The sequence below is a fragment of the Chiloscyllium punctatum genome, chromosome 18, assembly GCF_047496795.1.
Source record: "Chiloscyllium punctatum isolate Juve2018m chromosome 18, sChiPun1.3, whole genome shotgun sequence".
Lineage (NCBI taxonomy): Eukaryota > Metazoa > Chordata > Chondrichthyes > Orectolobiformes > Hemiscylliidae > Chiloscyllium > Chiloscyllium punctatum.
In genome coordinates, this window is record NC_092756.1 from 91,203,057 (window position 1) to 91,228,665 (window position 25,609).

Consider the following 25,609-nt stretch of genomic DNA (forward strand, 5'->3'; position numbering starts at 1 on the left):
CTCCATCCAGCTATTGCACTCTCAGCTACCTTCCCCCAGCCCCAACCCCACTCCCATTTATCTCTCCACCCCCGAGGCTCCCAGCCTTATTCCTGATGAAGGGCTCTGGCCTGAAACGTCGATTCTCCTGCTTCTCAGATGCTGCCTGACCTGCTGTGCTTTTCCAGCAACACACTCTCAACTCTGATCTCCAGCTTCTGTAAACCTCACTGACTTCTAGTTCAAATCCCTCTAAACCTTTCCTATTCATGTACCTGTCCAAATGTCTTTTAAATATTGTAACTGCACCTGCATCTGCCACTTCCTCTGGCAGTTCATTCCACATATGAACCACCCTCTGTGTAAAACTTTGTCCCTCAGGTTTCTTTCAAATCTTTCTCCACTCACTTTAAAATGATATCCTCTAGTTTTGAACTCCCCTTCCCTGGGAGTTTGCTTATCTATGCCCCTCATGATTTTATACACCTCTATAAGGTCACCCCTTAACCTCCTATGCTCCAGAGAAAAAAAGTCATAGCTTATACTGATAAGTCAAACCCTCCAGTCCAAATAACATCCTGACAAATCTTTTCTGCACCCTCTTCAATTTAATAATGTCCTTCCGATAGCAGGGAGATCAGAATTGTACACAACACTCCAAAAGTGGCCTCACCAATGCAGTATACAACTGCAATGTGATGTCCCACTGAGTGAGAGACAGACAGACAGACAGAGAGTGGAGCAGAGACTCTCAAGAGAAATCTGCAACACAGAAACAAAAGGACAGGTGATGATTTTGACACAGGGTCAATTGTGAGCTAAATGCTAAATGAAAATCTTTTCCTTTTGAAATATATTTCTGAGATGGAAAAATGCAGCAGGGTGGTGTGTGCACTGCAGGATCACACAGGAGCAGTGATGTGAAGGACCAATTTGTGAGATGTTGCTTGAGGATTGGTTGAGCACCAACAGAGCCCCTTGCCCTTCTTTGGAACTGGGCCACGAAAACTTCCTCTGTCCCTGGGGCAGGCTGCGCCCACGACCGGAAGCCTATAGGGAAGCTGCTCTGACAATGTTGCACTGTCTTGGTGCTGCACTGAAGTGTTGGCATCTGCTGAATCCTGTAACCTTCTGCCAAGTGGTGATGGTTCCATATGGCACTGAAGGTGATGGCAGTGGCGAGTATGAAGTTCGCCAGAAGGCTGCCATCCTTTGGGCCCAGTCTCAGCTGAGTTAGTGAAGGAAAGGTAATATTTACATTGCCGATTTCTTAGCATAGGATGTTCTAAAGCACTTTATACCCATTGTAAATGTTCCTCAGCCTGTTATATGGTGGCAAGGCCAATGTTTGTTGTTTTTCCCTAATTGTTCTAGATCAAAGTGTCTTTCTGGGCTCTTACTGGAGGGTAATTGAAGGACAGCCAGGATGCTGTAGGTCTAGAGTCACATGTAGGTCAGATTATGTGACTGATCTCCTTCTTGAAATGTCATTAGTCAGCCAAATGGGTTTTACAGGATTCAAATTTTGCCATCTGTCTTGGTGGGATTTGAACCCAGCGTTAACCTGGGAAGGTGGGTTGCTAATCCACTGATATTACCACAAGGTCACTGCCTCACCTCTGTTTAAGGCTGGGATAGGCAAGCTTCTGGGAATTGAGGGCTATGGGGTGTGAGTTGGACAGCGCAGTTAAAGCCCAAAGATTGGCCATAATCAGATTGGATGGTGGAGCAGATCTGAAGGGTCTATTCCTGTCTCTATTTCATAGAATGCTTACAGTGTGGAAGCAGGCCATTCAGCCCATCAAGTTGACACTGACCCTCCAAACAGCATCCCACCACAATCCGTGTAATGCTACATTTACCGTGCCAAATCCACCTGCATATCTTTGACTTGGGAGGAAGCCGGAGCACCCAGAGGAAACCCACGCAGACACTGGGAGAACGTGCAAAGTCTACACAGACAGATTCCAGAGGCTGGAATCAAACCCAGGTCCTGAGCGCTGTGAGGCAGCAGTGCTAACCACCGAGCCACTGTACTGCTTGGGTTTTCAGAAAATACTTGATAAGGTACCACACTTTAGTTAGGATCGTGTAGACATTGGGGTGTAATGCTAGATGCCATTATCTGCGCAATAAGAACTCCACAGGGAGCCTGTAGTCCTGGAGGAAGAGAGCAGACAAATTGGAGGCAAGTTGAGAAGAAGGCAAGACAGACCTAACTTTATAAGCCAGGATGTTCCGTGTGAAATGCAGTCACTGTTGTAGGAAAATATTATCTTGAGAAAGGGAATGAGGAAGGATGAGGAGAGGAGATGAAGGGGCAAAGTGGAATAGGATGGAAAAGCAGGAGCGATATAGGACAGGTGGAGGAACTGGAAATGGGCAGAATTGGAAAGAAAGAAATGCAAACTGAGTTTGAGCCAAAACTATATCAGAGAAAACTGGAGACATGGTGGGGGGAAGAATAAAGGAGGGATCTGTCTATCCTTTCTCTCAACTGTGCATCAAATCTGCGATTAAGCAAATCCCTGCATTGCTTTAGGGTCCAATGGCTGCATCTTCTTCCTGTCAAATGATTCCCAACATGAACTTCCCAATTTTCCGAGGGAGAAAGAAATACCCTTTACTGGGATTTTCCTCAAGGTCTTTTGGGATTGGAAATTCCTGGTGATCACGTCCAGCTTGTCTTGCAAACGCACAACCTGAGAAACAGAGTTTAGCGCCATAACTCAGTATCAGAGTAACCGCCAGGTTTTTGATTGTTATAGCCCATTGTGCTTCCCTCAAGCCCTCTGCATCACCTTTCCAAATGTGAAAAAGGGTGCGTAACTTCAAGGTCCCGAGATGATTATCCTGGACTGGCTGAAGAGCTGGAGCTTCAGTGGCTGTGTTTGATTCTGTTATTAATTGGGCCACACTTTTCAGCTTGTATATAGTCTTGGACAGGGTGTTGCAGGTTTGTAGGACTGAATAGTCCATAGTCTCCTGCTCCTATTTCTTGTGTTGTTGTAAACTTCAGCCTGTTTTGACCTTCCCTGATATTTATAAGCTTTCAGTTTGAGTCTCATCTCTGTTAATCTATTTTTGTACCTCTCCAGTGTCTCTATATACTATTGATTATATGGCTTCTGTCTCCTTTAGAAAGATGCATGGCAGTGTTGACCTTACTACAATCTTGAGGCCTACGTGGCCATATTGGGAAGTCACTAGGTTGGAGGCCATGTGACCTATCTGCCGCGTTGCATTCTAACCATTCAATTTCAGCTCAAAACGACACGTTTAGCTTCTGCACTTCTCCACTCTGCCTTTCTCCCTCCCTCATTACCGTCTCTTCCTTTTGGTGACCACATTGTTCTTCTCTCCGATGCAGCTGGCTTCACCAAGAAGCCGCAGAGCCAGACGGGAACGGTGGGTGGGAAGGCAGAGTTTGTGGTGGAGGTGGACAAGCCGAACGTGAAGGTGAAATGGCAGAAAGGTGGGAAGGATCTCATCGCTGGACCCAAGTACACGATCAAGGCGGAGGGGAAGAAACACACGTTGACCATCAACCACCTGGCCAAGCAGGATGACTCTGTTTATATGGCAGTGGTGGGCACGGTGAAGGAGAAGTTTGAGCTCCAAGTGAAGGAAGCTGGTATGTAGTGCTGTGCCAGGTAATGCCACACCAACGTATTCCGCTAGCACCAGGTGATCTGTGCATTGACTGAGATTATCTGTTCATTAATCAGTTGCATTTCTTTATTTTACAGAAAAAAGTGCAGAACCAGAGACTGCAGGTAAGAACCAGCTTCATTAACAAAATGATAGAGCCGTCTCCATAGAACAATCCGGAATTGTCTCCCTAAAAGACTGGACAATTGGAAATTTTCAGCATTGACATTGTCAGAGTTGTTGTTAGGTGATGACATTGATAGATGTGGAATGCACACAGGAACAAGGAGTTAAAGCAAAACTCAGCACTGATGGGATGGCAGAATAGGCTTGATTAGATTAGATTCCCTACAGTATGGAAACAGGCCCTTCAGCTCAACAAGTCCACACTGACCCTCCGAAGAATAATTCACCCAGATCCATTCCTCTACCCTATATTTAAACCTGACTAATGCACCTAACACTAGTGCAATTTAGCATGGCCAATTCACCTGACAGCACACCTTTGGACTGTGGGAGGAAACCCACACAGACACGGGGAGAATGTTCAAACTCCACCCAGTCACCCGAGGCAGGAATCGAACCCTGGTGCTTGGTGCTGTGAGGCAGCAGTACTAACCACTGAGCCTCCATGGCACCCCTTGAGGGGCTGAATGTCCTCCTCCTGTTCCTGTGTTCTTTCCATGGAAAGGGATTCCCCTCAGAGTGTTGCTGAGTCTGGTTGTCTTCCACCTACAACCATTTGATCTCACCAACATGGTGCTCACTGTACCTGAGGTCCCATCCAATGCCTGGGCCCTGGACTCTGGAATTCTCGGTCAGGCCTTTTCTGCCCCCTCCCCTCCCCCTACCATCCTTGAACCCACTGCCATGGCGTTCTTCGGGTCGAGGCTGGGCATCTTACTAAGTGGTAAAGATTGCTTATTTTTGCATTGTCCATGAAGGTAGAGCTCCACAGTAGTACGTCTGAGAAACACGGTGTAAAATTCTTTCATGGGTAACCAACCCATGACTTCTGAGGCTGATCGATATGTCCATTGACCCCAAACTCCATTGGAATGAAGACTGTTTATTTTCCAAGATTTGTAGCTGTCCAAATATCTTTCAGTTGCAATACTGGGAAGTGATATGGGGTGTATTATCATGTTAGACCAGGTGATTGCAGGTTGTTATTATTTCGGGATCAGGCTATCCTTTAATTTGCTGCCTTCCCCTAACAGAACTGAGTGACTCGCTCAGCTGGTTCAGAGGATAGTTAAAAGTCACGTTGCTGTGAGTTTGGAGTCACATACAAGTCAGACAGGAATGACAGACTTTGCGTCCCTAAAGGATATTAGTGAACCAGATGGATTTTGATGATATTTGACGCTAGCCTTATATTCCATGTTATTAATTGAATTTAAATTCCGCCAGCTGCAATAAGAATTCAAACCCATGTCCCCAAAGCAATAGTCTCTGGGTCACTGTGTCACTAATCCAATGGCATTTCAACTAAACCTCAGCCTGTCCCCAGTATGGATAGAATTCAGAAATATTTCTGAACCTAACATGCTGACCCACTCCTCTGAGCCATCTATAAATCTTGATATACTTTTAAAGGTGCCTAATAAGCACTAGGTAATCTCTGGGCTTTCTCAAGGACCCGTGGACACAGCCTTAGAATTAGAGGGGGTCATTTCAGAACAGAAATACGGAGACATTTCTTCAGCCAGAGAGTGGTGGGCCTGTGGAATTCATTGCCACAGAGTGCAGTGGAAGCCGGGACGCTAAATGTCTTCAAGGCCGAGATTGATAGATTCTTGTTGTCTAGAGGAATTAAGGGCTACGGGGAGAACGCTGGTAAGTGAAGCTGAAATGTGCATCAGCCATGATTGAATGGTGGAGTGGACTCGATGGGCCGAATGGCCTTACTTCCACTCCTATGTCTTATGGTCTTATGGTCTTATATATCTACTAACCCACCCCCAGAGATACTCTGCACATGTTAGCATAGTCCAACCTCCTGATGTACTCTCGAGATCTCCTGGAATTGTTAGCAGATTCCCAGAAGTCACTTGTACTCTACCAAGGAATCTCCCTCTTGTAACTTCCAAAAGTAATGGTCCTATTGCAGATGGCCAACATTGTGCCTGGACAAATAATTCAGCATCTTGGACCATTGTATCTGGACAAAGTCAGAAGTCACGCAATGCCAGGTTATAATCCAACAGGTTTCTTCAAAATCACAAACTTTTGAAGCAGTAGCACAGAAACATGCCCTTCGGTCCAACTAGTCCATGCTGATCAAGTTTCCCAAACTAAATTAATCCCATTTGCCTGCATTTGGCCCATTTCCGTTGAAACCTTTCCTATCCACGTGCCTGTCCAATTGTCTTTAAAATGTTGTAACTGTACCTGCATCTATCACATCCTCTGGCAGTTCATTCCACACATAAACCACTCTCTGTGTAAAAACATTGCCCCTTTTGAAAACTTACTCCTTTCACCTTTAAAATATGCCTTTGTATTTTGGACTCCCCCATCCTAGGGGGAAAAAAAACATTTGCTATTCACCCTATCCATGCCCTCATGATTCTATAAGGTCACCCCTCAGCCTCCTAGTTTCCAATGGAAAAAAAAGGTCCCCAATCTATCCAGCCTCTCCTTATAACTCAAACGTTTCAGTCCTGGTGACATCTTGTAAATCTTTCCTGAACCTCCTCTTCAATTTAGTAATAATCTTCCTGTTGCAGGGTTACCCCAGAAGTGGCCTCCCCAACATCCTGTACAACCTCAACATGTAGTCAACTCATTTATGTTCTCCCTTAAGTGATTGAGTGAGTCACTCGTATCATGAAGAGCTTGAATAGAATGCTTTGTTTGATGATACCCAGTCAATGTACTCATTAGTCAGCAATTGTAATACAAAATAGAACAATAATGAGGCAGTAGTTTATTGACACCCTTTGGGATTCATGGGGTCCCTAAGTTCTGGAGATATCATACAAGTTTTGAAAAAAAGTTACTGGTGAAAACAATGGGGCTTAAGATAGCACTTGCTGGCTTTCATCCCAGATCCTTAATAGAATCAGGGAGGGAAACTGCTTCATATGATTTTCCAAAATTTTCTTAAAAAGGAACCATGGGGTTGAACCCCACTCTGACTTAGATCGGGTCACTCTACAGATTGTTTAACGTAAGAGTATGGGGAAGCTACTAAAATTATTGAAGGTATATAAGCCCTTATCGAACACCAGCTGGACAGAGAGTTGTGAAGAATAGATCATGGTTGAATAATGGAGCTATATTTTCTGAGATGCTCCGTTAACTTGCTTGACCTGATTGTATGTATGCATTTTTTGGACATCCAGAGGGCATTTAATGTAATTCCACAAAGGGGAAAACAGGAATTTGGTCACGGTTCATGTTGCAGTTCACTGTCCAGTCAGCTCACTCACTCCTCCCTACCACTAGGGGCAATATGAGTGGCATGACAGGGTGTGTATGGGGGCTAGCAGTTAGTGATGGAAGTACCTTCTAATGTTGGATGCTCAGTTGATGTTGACTGACCAGACTTTTGGATAAACAGTCGTAGTTCACAAAGGGCCATAGTTATTTGTCTCTATTAGACAGAGAGAGAGAGAGAGAGAGAGAGAGAATTGATTCTAGCAGTGTGGGGAGAAGGGTAGTCAGCCATCCATGAACTACGATAGCCAACATGGTGCTCAAATCCAAATGAGGTTAGCACTATTCTACACCAGACTCTTACTAACTGACCTAGCCATGCTGCGACCCCCCCCCCTCCCCCATCCCCCCAACATGAGATAATTGGTTACCCTTAGGGCAAGGCGTGTGATCATGGAGTCAGAGAGGGAGTGGAGAGGGAGAAAATGGATAAAATTGTGAGTAAAAAGACACTTAAAAGCAACCACACTAATTCTCCCCTTCTACTTCCAGCAGCCACCAAAGCCCCTGCTGAAGGTAAATCAAAATTTTTCTGTTGTCTATTTCCATGATGCTCCTTAGTATATAGATATCTTAATTAATATTTTTGATCAGTCAAAATAACTTCTGTATTTCTCTTTCCTCTGCAGAACAGAGTCGTGGTGAACTCCCTGAAGATGGTAAGAATTTTGAGGTTTTTCTTGCTTCACTTGACAAGCTCCGAAAGAATCAGAGAACATAGAGAAGGCTGTTTGGCCCATCGCACCCATCCTGACTCTTTCAAGGAGTCTTTTAATGTGTCCTACTTCTCGCTCTCTGCTCATTCCTCTGTAGCTCTGTTGTTTTTACTTGTAAGCATTTATCCAATTGCCTTTTGAAAATTAACATTGAATCAAACTAGTTGGATGGTTCTTTGAAACACAGTTACAATAGGCTGAAGGGGTTCTTTTCCGATGAAGGGATTTTGCCCGAAACGTCGATTTTCCTGCTCCTCGGATGCTGCCTGACCTGCTGTGCTTTTCCAGCACCACTCTAATCTTGACTTTGATCTCCAGCAACTGCAGTACCCACTTTTGCACTGAAGGGGGTCTTTCCCTGCTGAAGCAATCGGACTCTTGGAGCCGACTAGGAAGGAACGTAGAGACAGGGAGAAAGAGCTTCCATTGTTGACTCATGTAAAAGGTAATGCCACTCAGTGGTTAGCACTGCTGCCTCACAGCGCCAGGTACCCAGGTTTGATTCCGCCCTCGGGTAGAAGAATGTGAGGACTGCAGACGCTGGAGATCAGAGTCGAAGAGTGTGGTGCTGGAAAAGCACAGCTGGTCAGGCAGCATCCGAGGAGCAGGAGAGTCAACGTTTCAGGCATACGCCCTTCATCAGGAAGCCCCATGAGTGACTGACTGTGTGGAGTTTGCACATTCTCCCCGTGTCTGCGTGGGTTTCCTCTGAGTGCTCCGGTTTCCTCCCACAGTCCAGAGATTTGCAGGATAGGTGGATTGGCCATGGGAAATTGACTGTAGTATCCAAGGAAGTGCAGGGTAAGTGGAGTAGCCATGGGAAATGCAGAGTTGCAGGGACAGGGTAGGAGAGTAGATCTGGGCTAGGTAGTCTTCGGATGGTCAGTGTGGATTCGATGGGCTGAATGGCCTGCTTCCACACTGTAGGGATTCTGTTCTACTCTACTATATTCCAACTGGAACATAGGACTACTCTGTCATTCGAGAGACGCAGTTGGGTTTAACCTGAGGGCCACCACCTCAAGTGAGGGGAGAAGTTGAGAAGGAGAATCACTCATGGTATTGCACCACATCATTGGCATCACAAACCAGCTGACTAGCCAACTGACCCCACGCCCCATATATTACTGTCAGTCTGACGGAGACTGTGTTGATAGAGAAAAGAACTGCAGATGCTGAAAATTGGAAACAAAACCAGAACTTGCTGGAGGAACTCAGCAGGTCTGGCAGCCTCTGGGGAGGGAGAGCAAAGTTAACAGTGAACTGGAAACAGTTCAGAACTCCCTTTTGAAGAAGGGTCACTGGACTTGAAACATTAACTCTGCCTTCTCTCCCAAGAGACTGCCAGACCAGCTGAGTTTTTTTTTGGAAGGTGAGATTCCCTATAGTGTGGAAACAGGCCCTTTGACCCCCCGAAGAGTAACCCACCCAGACCCCTTTCCCTTTGATTAATGTACCTAACACTATGGGCAATTTAGCATGGTCAATTCACCTGACCCGCACATCTTTGTGACTGTGGGAGGAAACCGGAGCACCTGGAGGAAACCCACGCAGACACAGGGAGAACGTGCAAACTCCACACAGCCAGTTGCCCGAGGCTGGAATCGAACCTGGGACTCTGGTACTGTGAGGCAGCAGTGCTAACTGCTGAGCCACTGTGCCACCCAAGCAATATACTGCTTTTGTGACCATGTTGATGATCTGTTTTTATGGCCAAAGCCACTACTTGACGCTGCACGCACACAACACGCCAGTAAGACCATATCAACATCTAGCTGCTATCCCCCAAACTAACAAGCAAAAAACAGCTTTGTTCTGAAGTCAGGTGGTAAATGAGCAATTAAAATCGTTGACCTATAATTATTTCAACCTCTTCGAAAAGGAGCAAAAGCTCACCAATTGTTTTATATCAATAGTGGAGCATCACTGAAAAGAATTTCCCACAGCAACATCTCTGTCTCAGTCTTCCTATAGTGCTCCAGTGAGACTCAGAGCAAGTAGGAAAAGCAGTATCTCTTACCTTGCGCTCGGGGACCCCTTGCAGCTTTCAGGACTCAATATCAAGTTCAATAATTTGAGAACCTGAACACCACCTTCTACAGCCTTTGCCAACCTCCCTCCCCCTCCCCACCAGCCCCATTCCTGTCGTGCCTGGGCAGGGCAGAGCCAGAGGAAACTCTGCTGGAACTCTGTGGTGTATGCAAATCAGTTGTCTGACCTTGGTCTGGGGGGCAAAGACTAATCGAACAATCTGGTGACTGGCTCCCCCAGGATAGCTGGTGCTCGTCCTCCACACAGTTTTACCCAGTAAAGCGAATGGTTAGAGGTCTTGTGGCCGAACGATCCCACACTTTGAATGGGCAAGAAGCCCAATTCAGTGGCTTGGAGCTGGGCGTGGAATGTGAGTGCCTCGTGGGCCACTTTTGGGAAGCGGATTTGGTGCAGCGGGATGAACCGGTGGAATCAGTTTGGAATGGACTGGTTGTGTCTGCTTCTGTGTTGTATGACTCTCTGACCTACTGAGTTTGTCCAGACATTGCTGTTTTTATTTCTTTTGTTTACCTATGCACATGTGCTGCCTTAGACGTTACGTGTTCAGTTGGGGGTTAAAAGGTATTGACATTTACTCAGACACCAGTCCTGACCAAGGGTTTCGGCCCAGAACTATGACTTCTCTGCTCCTCAGGTGCTGTCTGACCTGCTGTGCATTTCCAGCTTCTATTGACTCTGGCTTCCAACATCTGCAGTCCTTGCTGTCTTCACTTCAATGTCAATACCACGTATGGGTGACTCCAGGCCACCACCTTCAAGATATAGCCTGTGTTGGGAGTAGACCCCTGGCTATAAAGAGCCTGGAGTTGGGATTTATACTACTTGCTCCACACGCTCCTGATTCTGTTGGAGTACAACACTGAAATAAAATAGGAAAATGCTGGAAACACTCAAATAAAAGCAAAATACTCTGGAGATCTGAAACAAGCACAAAACTTCCTGGAGAATCTCAGCAGGTCTTGCTGCATCTGAGGAGAGAGAAACAGAGTTAACGTGTTGAGACCGGTGTGACTGTTCTTCAGAGTTGACTTTGCGTCTTTGTTGAAACACTCAATCAGTAGTTCAGGCAATGTCAATGGAGAGAGAATGTACTAAATAGTCGCTGACCTTTCTCATGGTCTCGCATAAGTAGAGAATTGGACAATTCTATGAGGGCAATAAAATTGGCAGGGCCAAGGGAAAAGGCAGATGTGGGAGGGCTAGAGGGGTTGCTCTTGCTGAAGGCCAGTAACAACACGATGGGCTGAATTATTTCCATTGGCATCAATCAGGAGAGAAGCAAAATACTGCAGATGCTGGAACTCTGAAAGAAAAACAAGAAGTATTGGAGAAACTCAGCTGGTCTGGCTGTATCTGTGGAGAGAAAGAGAGAGAGCAAAACAGAGTTAATGTTTCAAATCCAATATAACTATTTGGAATCGACCGTTCAGGCTGTTCTGAAAAGCAGGCATATTGGACTTGAGATGTTAATTGTTTCCCTCTCCATCAGTGCCCTCAGCCCTATTGAGTTTCTCCAGCATTCTCTGCATTTATATCAGCAGAGGTATGGACTGATCTCAGCACTGCCTGTCATACAATGTGGAGAAAGTGAAGACTACAGATGTTGGAGATCAGAGTCGAGAGTGTGGTGCTGGAGAAGCACAGAAGGTCAGGCAGCATCCGAGGAGCAAGAGAATCGACATTTCAGGCAAAAGCCCTTCATCAGGAATGAGGCTTGTGGGCCAGGGGGCTGAGAGATAAATGGGAGGAGTCTCCCTCACCTTCATCTACCTATTGCATTCTCAGCTACATTCCCCCCAACCCTACCCCCCTCCCTGTCCAACATTGCATTTTGAGCATTTTCCAAAGCCAGAATTGTCAAACTAAGATGGCCTTTTTACACTGAAGTGGCTGAGAATCAGTGGATGTAATCTTGACCCACGAAGAGGTTAGATTTTAATTTATCGTGTTACAGCTGTGACTGCACCACACAGGAAACATTTAGCTTCAAAAGACCATGTCAGTAAGTCAAAGCAACATAGCAAAGGTCCAGAGAATGGATTTTTCCATGAATTAAGGTACAGAGGGAAGTAATTAAAAGGTAACTACAGTTCAGGCCTCCCATATAGATACAATTACTGTGCTATCAACACTTCATTTCAAACATGTAATGAGGGATGTTCAAGTGGATTTGAATACAGTGCAAGTCACACCTAGGTCTTTCAATTTAGTGGCAGAACGTTGATGTCGGCAGACTGACAAAGTTATTCACTGCTCATTTGCATCCTGAACCAGAGGAGATATATTTGCATAAGTCTTTCATTTGCATTTAAATAGGCTTCAGGTGATTGTGGAGCATGAAAATGCCATTGAGCACCCTGGCTGTATGTTACGTGAGGGGTTGGTTAGTGCCATTGGCTGGGCCACTGGTTTACAATGCAGAGTGTAGCTTCAATGGTGGGTGGAGTCATTGTGCCCCTCACCTGAGGCATGGTGAGCCTCCAGATTAAATTCACTACCAACCGTCTCTCTGTAATGAACGAGTGGGACTATAGTGATGTTACCTCTAACAGGCAAGTGACACTGGATGTCTGAGCAAAGAGAGCTCTCTAAGTCCAGATTGGGTGGTACCTTGAGGCATGAGAGACACAAGGTTTGATCTTTGTCCTCAAGGTGAATGAAGTGATGGGATGTGTTGCTGGTTTGGGGATAGTTGGGAGCGAAAGCTGTTTCCTGTTAAAATGGTCAGCTGCTACCAAGTGCTTTCTCTTATGGGGGAGAGCCAGGGGGCTGGGGTCACTGTTCAAAAATGAAAGGTCAGCCACAAAAAACAGAGGTGAGGAGACCCTTTGTTCCAGAGGGTTGTGAGTCAGGATCTCTCTCTCTCTTCATTGGAGGCAGCATCGTTGAATGTTTTTGTGGTAGTGGCAATAGATTCTTGATTATTGAGGGAGTCTAAGGGGCTGGGTAGGAATGTGATGTGAAATCAGGTCAGTCATGATCTTATTGTATTGATGAACAGCCAAAGAGCTGAATGGCATACTCCTCTTAATTTGAATGATCCAGCCCCCTTCCCAATTTGTCTTGACAATGAGGTCCCAAACCTCTCAATAAAATTCAAACTGTGATTCTTAACCCTCACCCTCACTACCAGACGCCTGGAGGAAGAACACCTCATCTTCCACCTCGGAACACTTCAACCCCAGGGCATCAATGTGGACTTCAACATTTCCTCATTTTCCCTTCCCCCACCTCACCCTAGTTCCAAACCTCCAGCTCAGCACTGTCCCCATGACTTGTCCTACCTGCCTATCTTCTTTTCCACCCATCCACTGCCCCCCCCCTTCCCCCCAACCTATCACTTTCATCCCCTCCCCCACTCACCTATTGTACTCTATGCTACTTTCTCCCCACCCCCCACCCTCCTCTCATTTATCTCTCCACCCTTCAGGCTCTCTGCCTGTATTCCTGATGAAGAGCTTTTGCCTGAAACGTCGATTTTTCTGTTCCTCGGATGCTGCCTGAACTCCTATGCTTTTCCAGCACCACTCTAATCTAGAATCTGGTTTCCAGCATCTGCAGTCCTTGTTTTTACCCTCATAACTCTGTCTGACTTTTTCCACTCGAGATATGGCTCCCAGCGACAGTGGTTCAAAACAACGTCTTGAGACCCAATCCAACGCACAGTGAGCAGCCTTGCCCCAGGAAGTTTGTGCACACAATGAATGTTTACCTGCCCAGGCCATTCCCCTAACTGCTTCTCACTAAGTCGAGTGTCATCCTGTAACAAAATCCGACTGGAAATAGGAGATAAAGACAGAAAGGAAAAACGCCCCTGAACATACACAGCTGGCCAGAGAGCAACAGTAGAGATAATGTTTTGAAATTGAGATGATGTCTCATCAAAACAGGAGAAAGTATGAGCTTTTCAGCCGTTTCATTCATTGGTGGTGGTCAACATGCATCTGGTAAAGAAGGAACCAACCTTGTCTACCACACTGCTTCCTTTATAATGCTCCATACAGCTTCAATACATGACTTTTCCCAACTGCAGAATTGCCAAACCCCTGGAAACCGGTTTAGATATTCCTCAAATCGAGCTATTAATCACAACTAGAGTTTGCACACTCATTTGACACTGCAATTGCAACATTAGCAATGGGGCCCAGTTCTACCTCAGATTACTCCAGCCCTCAATTGCTGCTAATTATTTTACAAGTTGTGTTTTAGAAGGTCTTGTGGCACAATGATAGTGTCCTTCCCCCTGGGCCATGAAGTCCGGATTCTTGTCCCACCTGCCCCTAAGGAGTGTCCTGACATATCTGAGCATGTAGATTGAAAGAACTACCCTGGAAGAGAAAAATGCCTCAAAGATTTGAATAATGGCTACTTTGCAGCAAACCCACGAGTGGCTTATTCCACTAACAGGATATTGCCATCAATCATATTTGCCTAATGAGTAATGTGCTATGTGAGTTTTAGTGCCTGTGTGGTGCCAGATATGTAGCCTGTATGCTGCAATGGCTGGCAAACCAACATGTTGTTTTGGCCATTTGAAATTGGTAGCATGCTCAACCTACCTGGATTTGCAAGCCTCAGAATACACTATGCCCATCATTAGATGCCATTAACAATTTGGACCTTTGTATCTTTACTGTACCTACAATCAACATTCCCAAAGCCACCTCCGAAACCGGAGTCAATGCTCTGTATGGTGACAGCTGCTGAATGGCCAAGCTCCGAGGGGCTAACCGAAACCATTACCAAGTTCCTTGGTTTTTGCATTTTAATATCTCTGCCGATTTGCTCTCCACCCAATCACAGAGTGATCCTTTCCTTCTTCCTGCCCCTTTCCCACTGCTCCCACAGCCAGGGATGAGTCTGTGGAATTCTCAGCCGCAGAAAGCAGTCGAGACCAAAACATGGAATGTATTTCACCAAAGATTTAGGCATCGTTCATAGGGCAAAAGGGTATGGGGAAAAAGCTGAAAGAGGCTACTGAGTGAGTTTTAAGAAGGCTACTGAGTTAGATGATCAACCATGATCATGTGGAATGGCCAAGCAAGCTCGAAGGGCTGAATGGCCTACCCCTCCTCCTATCTTCTGTGTTTCCACTTGCTTAAACTTCCCAAACCTCTATTTCTTTTCAGTTCTGATGAATGACATTGACTTGAGATGTTGCCTTGTGGTGCTGGAAAAGCACAGCCGGTTAAGCAGCATCTGGGGAGCAGGAGAGTCGAGCATCAGGAATGTGTGCCACTTTCTCCTAGCTGATTTTAACCTGACTGCGAAACCTTTTCCAAGGGTCCCCACCTTGAAGAGGTTCTCCTCCGTCCTCTACAATCCTCCAGCATCTGCAGTCCTCACTTTCCCCTCTGTGTGATGTTGCCTCTCTTTCTGTCCACAGATGCGACCCAAACCTGATGAGTATTTCCAGAATTTATTTATTTTTCCTCTCTCTGTCTAATTCTTGCTGAGCCCAGCTTTCTTGTAGGATAACCTATGAACCCTTGGGACATTGAGCAGCTCAGATATGGTGCTGTCACCTTTATTAAAATCCTACTCCATTGATGAAAGCCAGCATCCTCTTCAAACACTATTGTTTACTTTGTATCTTTGTTCTTGCCATGCCATAAGCTAACTCAGGAGTACATTGAGATGTAATGCTTAAATCAGAAATGTCTACATGTTACAATCCTGTTAGGAGGGATATCCATTTCTCATTCCACTCCTCTACCATTTGCAACGAAGTCTGAATTTAAAAAGGGAGGTGATATTGCCAATTATACACAAATCACGCTCTGTATAGCTCAGTATCAGAAACAAGTCAACCTGGCTCCTTAAGTGGTAAGTTTATTCCAAACAAAATTGTAGCCTCCAGAGTCATGGGCCAAAAAATGGGATTAGTCCAGTCAGATCTTTGTAAGTTAGTATGAAGATGTTGGGTTCAATAGCCTCCTTTTGGGTTGCAACATGTTATAAGACACACATCCTCTCAGTCACACTCGCACTCACTCTGTCAGTCTGTCAGTCACTCTCTCACTCTCACTCCGACTCACTCAAATTCAGGGGAAAAACCTATTAAACTCAACATTTAATTCATTTAAAGAATATGTTGGCCATGTAACATTTACAATCAGAAAAAAACAATGTTTTCAGGTTGTTCTATGTTCTCGCCTGCAGCCAAAGTCACTTTTGCACACAAGCTGTTGGTACTGACGTGGCATCCTGGATCAGTTCGAATTCTCCTTTATGGCATAAATGGCATAGCGGCTCAGTAGTTAGTACTGCTGCCTTACGCTGCCAGGGACCTAGGTTTGATACTGTCCTCTGGTGACTATGTGGAGTTTGCACATTCTCCCTGTATCTGTGTGTGGGTTTCCTCCAGGTGCTCCGGTTTCCTCCCACAGTCCAAAGGTATGTAGGTTAAGTGGATTAACTATGGTAAATGTGGGGATGCCTTTTGGAGAATTGGTTTGGCTGAATGGCCTCTAGGTGCACTGTTGGGATTCTATGCTTCTTTCCGAACTCTCTGCTTGTGGTGAAGAGACTTTCCAGTGGGTTTGCAACTCTCAAAGTTTGATTGAGATGGAGGACAGTTCAGAAAATCGAGAGAGGACACAGGCTACTGTTCCAAACAAGTAATCTCTTTGGCTGTCTGTGATAAAATCCGATAACGTTAATTATTCCCACAAACTGGGTCTTGTGACCTCTCTCAGAAAGAGTTGTAAGCCTCGTGACACCCGTCGTCTGGTTGTATTCTTTACAAATGTATCCCTGCTGTGGTCAGTCTTCTCTGTTTTGCGAGGCGTTCCTCCCCAAGAGCTCCAAGGTCTGTCTAGTCATTGATATGCAATATTAATATTTCAGGGAGCCCACTTTCATAACGATGTCTAGAGTTTTGCACAATGTGCATTCATTTCGCTGCAAATGGCCCTTAGAGGAACATTTTCTCAGTAGCATCGTCTAACAAAGAGCCCACGGTTCACAAGCCACGGTCTACAGCGCAAGCTCCTGAGGTGTGTAAATCTTTTGTTTTTGCTCCTTTTGCAGACACAGCCCCTGCTGATGCACATCAAAACCTGACTGGCCTCTTCATTGAGAAGCCAGAAACAATATCAGCTTGCATTGGTGAGTCTATGCACATTGACAGTCTGAGTGAATGATTGGAGCGATTTAAAGTGTGTCAAGGTATCTTCAGTGTTTGATATTGTACATTGATGGGTGGAATCTAGGGTGAAGGACACGTTGCATAATTAGAACCAGGCTATCAGTGGGAATTACAACTCACTTAATAGGGTTGTGGAAATCTTGGAAAACTGACCTTCCAAGAAACTGTAGAGGATGGGAAGGGGGAGGGTGAAGGGTTGGGGAGGGATTCTTCCTCGTCCTACGTTCTCATTCAGGATAGTCTTATAGAGATGAACGTCCTTGACGTGTAGCAGAGTGGGTTCAGTGTGGGGGCAGTGTATGTGCTACTCTGTGGGTTACAGGGCTGGGGGGGGTTACAGACCTAGAGAAGGGTGAACCCATAGAGGGATTCAACCGCAAAGATCAACACTTTCCAGTTGAGATGTTGCCAAGTCGCCGAGCTCACTAACTGCAAGGCTTTTGTTATTTTACAAATGATTTCCTCTTGCGATGTATATGTTGCTGGCTAGACCAGCGTTTGTTGCCTGTCCCTAATTGCCCTTGCTGTTGGTGAGCCACTGTTTTTAACCACTGCAGTCTGTGTGGTGGGCCACCCATAATGCCCTCAGGGAGGGTATTCCCTGAGTCTGACCCAGCCACACTGAAGAAATGGTAATTTATTTTCAAGTCAGGATGGTGAGCGGCTTGGAGAGGAGCTTAGAGGTGTTGACTTTCCCATATATCTGCTGCCCAAATCCTTCAAGATGGTAGAGGTTGGGGCTTTGGAAGGCACTGACAGAGGAGCCTGAGTGAATTTCTGCAGTGCATCTTGAAGGTGGAACTCACTGCTGCTACTGAGTGTCGGGAAAGTATTGAATGGGGTGCCCATTAAGGGAGCTGTTTTTAACCTGGGTGGTATTGAGCTTCTTGATCGTTGGGTCATTGGGAGTGGACATAGGTCAGGATACAGATGGCAGATATTTGGGGGAGCTTACATTTACAGAGTGTGGGCTACGTAAGTCTGGTCAAGACAGGAATAGTCAGATTGGGCAGGTAATGGGAACACAGACCTGAAGGGCGAGATTATTGAGGTAGAAATATATGGTCTTTGTGATGGACAATTTCTGAGGTCTGGTGTTCTGCTCCGGGTCATACAGAATGTCAAGGTTGCAAACAAACGTTCTGGAGCTCGCTGTGTAGGATCATCCCTCTCAGGTTGGGATTTGCCGAGATGCTGCTAAGTGCTGGAATAAACCAAGAGGAGGCTGAAGGGGAGGGGTTGCCTGACCTTTTCTTGCCTTTGCTCAACAGGTAGCAGTATCTGTCTGGTCGCTAAGGTTGACTCGAGCAATCTTCTGAAGAAGCCAACCATCAAATGGTTCAAAGGGAAATGGATGGATCTCAGCAGTAAAGCTGGGAAAGTGTACCAGTTCAAGGAGCAGTACGACAGCAAGTCAAAGGTGAGGCCCACAGCCTGCATGATGACTCGGCTGTCCATGTTTGCAGATAGAAAGAGCCCACTCGCACCTCTCACCCATCCTGACTTTTTTCTATATCTGCAGTTGGCCCAATCAAGAAGGTTACCTATACTGGGACAACTTTCTTGATAGTTTCTCCCAATTACATTGATCACCAGACCTGTATCTAAAAGACCTTAGAATCCCAACACTGCAGAAAGAGGCCATTCAGCCTGCACAGATTCTCCAAAGAATATCCCACCCAGACCCAATCCTGCATTTACAGTAGTCAACCCACCTAAACTGCACAACCCTGGACAATTTAGCATGACCAATCCACCTACCTTGCACATCCTTGTGGGATTGTGGACTGTGGGAGGAAACCAGAGTAGCCAGAGGAAACATTCTCAGACATGGGGACAATGTGCAAATTCCTCACAGACTGATCTGCACATCATAAGGCATAAGGGTGGAATCGAACTTGGGTCCCTGGCATTGTGAGGCAGCAGTGCTAACCACTGATCTGACTGATGACGCAGTTCTACAGGCATCTACATTTGCTAGTGGAGCATTTTATTTAAGGTAATGAATGAACTGTCTTTCCACAGGTTTACACCTATGAGATGAAAGTAGCTAAAGTTGATAAGACCATTGCTGGTGGTTACAGATGTGAAGTGACCTCAAAAGATCAGTTTGACAGTGTGGCCTTTGATATCACTGTTGAAGGTAAGAACTATACTTTTGTAATAATCCTACCTTGATATTAGATACTTTTAACCAGCCTGTTCAGGGATGTAGGGAGCAAGATGGGACTTGAACCAGGATGTACACTATCACTGCACCACAAGCACCTCTTGCCCTGATTATGTACAGGACACTCAAGTTGGCTTTGTCGGAGGAATTCTCAACCTTAAAGGACAGCGGGTTCATGTTAAATTTAGAATCCCTACAGTGTTGAAAAAGGCCCTTTGGCCCAACAAGTCAACACCGACCCTCCAAAGAGTAACCCACCCAGACCTAATACACCTAACCTACACATCCCTGAACACTATGGGCAATATAGCATGGCCAATTCACCTAAACTGCACATCTTTGGAGTGTGGGAGGAAACCAGAACACCCCACGCAGACATGGGGAGAATGTGCAAGCTCCACACAGACAGTTATCTGCAGCTGGAATCGAATCCAGGTCCCTGGTGCTGTGAGGCAACAGTGCTAACCACTGAGCCACCATGCTGCCCCTCTTCACCAGAAACATGAGCTCAAAATGCACAGTAACACCCAGGGGAGTCACAACTGCCTGTTTTAATGGCCCTGGTAATTGCTAAAGACCCCAACTTGCTCTTTTAGAAAACATATCAGGAAAACTATTTTGCCCATCTTATAGCTTCCCACCCTGAAAGAATCTGAATACTTCTGCCCCAAAACTCCACGAGATCCAAACCATTCTTAAGCCTTCACTTCCATTTCACAATTTGGGAATCCATTTCAAACGATTGTTCAAATCAGGAGCAGGCCATTCAGCCCCTCAAGTCTGCTTCAACATTCAGTAAGGTCATGGCTGATCTGTTTGGGGCCCCAAATTTACATTACTGTCTGTCCCCCAAAATCCATGACTTCTATATCCATCAAAAATCTAGTGCAGCCTTGAATGCACCCACCCAGTCTCTGCTACTTTCTACAGAAAAGTATTCTATATACAATAATCCTCAGAGAGAAGAAATTCCTCCTCACCTCCATTTTAAATGGGCTACCCCTTTTAATTGTAAACCCTGGGCCCATGTTCAAGATTACTCCGTTTCTGCAAGGACGGTGGTGGACTGGCGTGGACAAAGTCAGAAGTCACATGACACCAGGTTATAGTCCAACAGGTTTATTTGAAATCACAAGCTTTTGAAGTGCTGCTGTTTCTTCAGGTGAAATCTGAATACTTCACCTGATGAAGGAGCAGTGCTCCAAAAGCTCATGATTTCAATAAACTTGCTGGACTATGACCCGGTGTTATGTAACTTCTGTCTCTGTGAGAACAGTAGTCTTAAAATTACCTTCCACTGGTTTCACTACTGTCTTCTTTTCCTTTGCAGTTTAGTTTAAACAATGTCTGAATTTTTTACGCACCTGTTCAATCTTCCAAGCAGGGAATCACAAAGTTTTGTCCAAAGTAGAATTTTAGCATGTTTTAACAAAAGCAAGTCACTTTCTGTCAGATTCAGATTCTCTTTACCTTCAGATTCAGTTTGGAACCTCTCTGTCAAATCTAAACATTGAAACAAATGTGGGTGCTGGAAATCGGAAACAAAAATAGGAATTTCTGGAAAAGAAATCAGGGTAACTCTGAGGAAGGGTTACTGGACCTAAAATGTTAACTCTGATTTCTTTTCACAGTTGCTGAATTTTTCCAGTAATTTTGCTGCCACCAGATCTGCTGAGGTTTTCCAGCAATTTTGGTTTCTGTTCCTTTCAAGACAATGTTGCATGTCTCCCTGATAATCTTGCAGAACTTATTATAGATGTCATGCCTTTCTAAGTCTTCACTCATTACTCTGCAGCGTCAGCGGAGGAGGATAACCTTCTGACAACTTTTAAGCGAACGTGAGTACTTTTTTACTCTTTTGGTCTATCTGAAGATCGAGCAGTGCTGGTTGGGGACCAGAGAGTGTTGCCCATCCCTAATTGCCCTTGAACCTAGTGGGCTTCTGGGTCCATTTCGCAGGGGAGTTAAGGGATTAAGGATAGGGGATGAAAGTGGGAGCAGGGTACTGAGTCGGATCATCAGACTGAAAGGCAGAGCAGATTTCTTAGGGTTGAATGACCTGTCCCTGCTCTTGTTTCCTATGTTTGAGAGTCAACGACATTGCTGTGGGTCTGGAGCTACATCTAAGCCAGATGGGATAAAGGTGGCACATTTTAAGTACATAGAATTCCTCCAGTGTGAAAGCTGGCCATTTGGCCCATTGAGTCCATACTGACCCTCCAAAGATCATCCCACCCATTACCTTGTCCCTGTAACCCTGCATTTCACATGGCTAATCCAAGGAGCAGGAGAGTCAATGTTTCAAGCTTAAGCCCTTCATCAGGAATGTTCCTGAAATGTTAACTCTGTTCATCAGGAACATTGACCCCCCCCACCCCTCGGATGCTGCCTGACCGGCTGTGCTTTTCCAACACCACACATTTTGACTCTGATCTCCAACATCTGCAGTCCTCACTTTCTCCTCCTCCATGTCTAATTCACTTAGCCTGCACATCCCTGGATAATATGGGTAATCCACCTGACTTGCACATCTTTGGACTGTGGGAGGAAACCAGAGCAAACCCACACAGACAAGGGGAGAATGTACAGACAGTCACCCGAGGCTGGAATTGAACCTGGGTCCCTGGGCGCTGTGAGGCGGCAGTGCTAATCACTGAACCACCATGCTGCCTTAAAAGGGCAATTTTGTTTAGACACACAGTGGTTCATGTGTGAAATGAAATTCCAGAGAACGTGGTGGATGCAGCTACAGAATGCCAAAAGACATTTGGAATAGTTCCTGAATAAGGAATGTTTGAAGGGATATGGGCCAAGCACAGATAGATGGGAAAAGTTTAGTTTGGGTTTATGGTTGGCATGGACTGGTTAAATCAAGGGTCATGCTTCCATGCTGTATGACTTTATGACTCTCTGACATTAGTGAATCAGGTGCCTTCTTAATGTAATGAGTAATGGCCTCATGCCTCACTCTCTGTATTGTATTCATTGTTTTTCAATATTACTGGCTGCTGTGGTGGGATTTGTCCCCAAAGCTTCATGTTGGGCCTTTGGGTTACCAGTCACCATCAGCATCTCCCCTTATTGGTTACCTGTCCCTCATTGCCATGGTGGTCCTGATACAGTTGACTACACTCAGGTTGTTCAGGGGTGAGGTCAGAGTTGTCCATGTTGGTGTGGGAGCCACAGACAGTCCAGAACAAGACAGGACAATGGTGTTTTCTTCTCTAAAGACCGTAACTGGATTCTAATGGTCACTGTTATTGATTCCAGCATTTTATATAAATATTTACCCTTTGAGCCCATTAGCCCTAAGAACTACCAGGGCAGAAATTGGACACTCAATAGTCCTGGGGAGTGCAGGTTCATAGTTCCTTGAAAGTGGAGTCACAGGTAGTCAGGATAGTGAAGAAGGCATTTGGTATGCTTGCCTTTATTGGTCAGTGCATTGAGTTTAGGAGTTGTGAGGTAATGTCATGGCTGTACAGGACATTGGTTAGGCCATGTTTGGAATACTGCGATCAACTTTGACCTCCCTGCTATAGGTACAATATTGTGAAACTAAGAGTTCAAAAAAGACTTACAAGGATTTGAGGTGAAGGGGTAAATGTAGGGGAATGGGTCTGGGTGGGTTGCGCTTCAGCAGGTTGGTGTGAGCTTGTTGGGCCGAAGGGCCTGTTTCCACACTGTAAGTAATCTAAATCTAAGATTGGAGAATTTGAGCTGTACAGAGAGACTGAATAGACTGGGGCTATTTTCCCTGGAGCTTCAGAGACTGAGGGGTGACATTATAAAGGTTTATAAAATCATGAGGGGCATGGATAGGGTGAATAGCCAAAGTCTTTTCCCATTGTAGGGGGATCCAAAACCAGAGGGCATAGGTTTAAGGTGAGAAGGGAAAGATTTAAAAGGTACCTAAGGGGCAATGTTTTCACGGAGAGGGTGGTGCTTGTATGGGCTGAACTGCCCAAGAAGTCGTGGAGGCTGGTACAATGACAACATTTAAAAGGCATCTGGAAGGGTATCTGAATAGGAGGGGTTTAAGAGGGATATGCATCAAATGCTGGCAAATGGGACTAAAGTAATTTAGGATATCTGGTCGGCACGCATGAGTTGGACCAAAAAGTCTGGATTCTTGCTGTACATCTCTATGACTCCTTCTTGAAAATAGTCAATGTTTTGGTCTCAACTGCTTTCAGTGGCAATTAATCACACAGATTCATTGCTTTCTAGCTGAAGAAATTTCTCCTCATTTGAGTCATAGAAGGTTGACCCTGTCTGCTCAGACTGTGAACCCTGGTTTGAGACTCTAGGCACTGGGGGTATCTTTCCTTCACTTGCCCTGTCCAGCCCTGTTAGAATTTTATAGTTTTTAATAAGATCCCACCTCAGTCTTGTCAACTCCAATGAATATTAAGGCCAGCCAGTGGTGCCGATGTCCCGTGATTGAATTTTTAAAAATTATCTTTTTGAACTGAATGCAATTCTTAAACTTCCCATGGAAGGATTTGAACTTATATTTATTTGATTAACACCAGTAATCTCTCTGCTACTGAGGCAGTGTTGTGTTACAGTTTGTTGAGGGAGTTTGGAGTTGCTGTAGCAATTGTTGTAGCCTGGAGCTACAGACAGCGATGGTGATGGCTGCCATGTTTTTTCCATCACACTGCCATCCAGGAACCTCTCCTGCTGCCATCGATGTGTGTCAGAAGGATTTGCAGATTGATATGTTCTAATCTCCAGCATCTGCAGTACCCACTTCTGCCTAGTACCTGTTACGGTACTCAACCTGTTGGGTCACATTATGAATGTGCCGTCGTTGATCATAGTGTCCTGGAGTGTGATTTAAACACAGATTTTGCCAGACTGAATACTTGACACTGCTATAGCAGCTTCTGTTGTGTGGCAGCACCCAGTTGTCAGTACAACTTACCCACGTGAACACACTGCTAATCAGCTAGTCACTCAGCCATGGGAGATATCGTGCTTGAACCTGACCAGGACTGTCTGCAGCCACAGAGGAAGGGTTGAGGCAGTGTAGGGGGCCACCGTTAATGAAGCCACACCTCAGCAAGATGTCTCTCTTAGGAGATAAATAGAAGTCTTTGTTTTCCTCTTCTAAAGAGGAGGCTAAGGGCTGACCTGAGAGAGGTTTTTATGATTAGGTTAGACAGAGGGAAGCTTGTGGAGGAGACCTGAACAGAGGCCATTAAACACAGGAACATAGAAAATAGGAGCAGGATTAGGTCATTTGACCATTCAAAACTCTCAACCATTCAGTATGATCATGGCTGGGCATCTAACTTGGGCTCCTGATCCTGCTTTCTCCCCCATATCTTTTGATCCTTTCATCTCTAAGGATTATATCTAACTCCTTGAAAACATTCAATGTTTTGGCCTGAACCACAGGCTCCCCACTCTCTGGGTGAAGAAACCTCTCTTTATCTCAGTCCTAAATGGCCTACCCTGCATCCTTAATCTGTGACCACTGGACTGCGTAACATAGTTGGTAATAAACTCAACAAGGGAGTTGAGAAGAAACATCTTCATCCAGAGAGTGATGAAAAAGTGCCACTCATTCCCACAGGGAATAGTTGAGGGAATAGTTTAGGGAAGCTAGATGGACCCAGGATGGAATAAGGGATGGAAGGCCATGTGGATGGGATTGAATGGGGAAGATTAGAAGGAGATTCCTGTGGGGATATAACACCAGCATCAGATGAACCGTAAATTCTGTGTCAAAGTCTGCACCTATGGAGGGAAAGCAGAGAGCTTGGCAGAGAAAGGGATTATCAGAATGCGAGTCAGAAAGACATTTATTATTAAATGAAGCTGTGCTAATTTGTCTTTCAGAGCTGCAGCTGGAGACGATGCTGGGGAGCTGGACTTCAGTGGATTGCTAAAAAAGAGGTAGGAGTGGAGTGAATTATATTCTTATAAGCGCCTCAACGGAATCTAAGTATCAGTTTGAACAGGAAGAACTGTTGCTTCTGAACTAGAGAGTGATGGTCTCAGACTGGGAAAGTTAATTGTGTATCTAGGCTGACACTACAGTGCACTAAGGTAAAAACAGCGACTGCAGATGCTGGAAACCAGATTCTGGATTAGTGGTGCTGGAAGAGCACAGCAGTTCAGGCAGCATCCAAGTAGCTTCGAAATCGACATTTCGTGCAAGAAGAGCTTTTGCCCGAAACGTTGATTTCGAAGCTACTTGGATGCTGCCTGAACTCCTGTGCTCTTCCAACTACAGTGGAACTACAGTGCACTGCTGATAGAGGGCTGTGTTAGCTCATTTGGCTGGATGGTTGGTTTGCAAAACTGTGTGATGCCAACAGCCATGGGTTCAATTCCCATCTCTAGCTAAGGTTACAATGAAGGACTCTCCTTCTCAACCTTTTCCTCTTTGATGAGGTGGTCATCAGGTTAAACCACCACCAGTCCTCCCCCTCT

The 25,609-nt window shown here is 45.4% G+C and overlaps 1 protein-coding gene across 2 annotated transcripts in view; it reads left to right on the forward strand.

Moving 5' to 3' along the window:
• Positions 1 to 25,609, forward strand: part of mybpc2a (myosin binding protein Ca) — an 85,317-nt gene that overhangs the window by 9,507 nt on the left and 50,201 nt on the right. Inside the window, exons 2-10 of one of the 2 annotated variants that reach the window (XM_072588750.1) lie at positions 3,350 to 3,613; positions 3,729 to 3,755; positions 7,567 to 7,590; positions 7,704 to 7,733; positions 16,875 to 16,952; positions 18,264 to 18,412; positions 19,018 to 19,135; positions 20,958 to 21,000; positions 25,013 to 25,069. In XM_072588750.1, coding sequence (XP_072444851.1) covers positions 3,350 to 3,613; positions 3,729 to 3,755; positions 7,567 to 7,590; positions 7,704 to 7,733; positions 16,875 to 16,952; positions 18,264 to 18,412; positions 19,018 to 19,135; positions 20,958 to 21,000; positions 25,013 to 25,069 — 790 coding nt within the window. The remainder of the gene's footprint in view (positions 1 to 3,349; positions 3,614 to 3,728; positions 3,756 to 7,566; positions 7,591 to 7,703; positions 7,734 to 16,874; positions 16,953 to 18,263; positions 18,413 to 19,017; positions 19,136 to 20,957; positions 21,001 to 25,012; positions 25,070 to 25,609) is intronic. The other variant, XM_072588751.1, reaches the window with a different exon arrangement.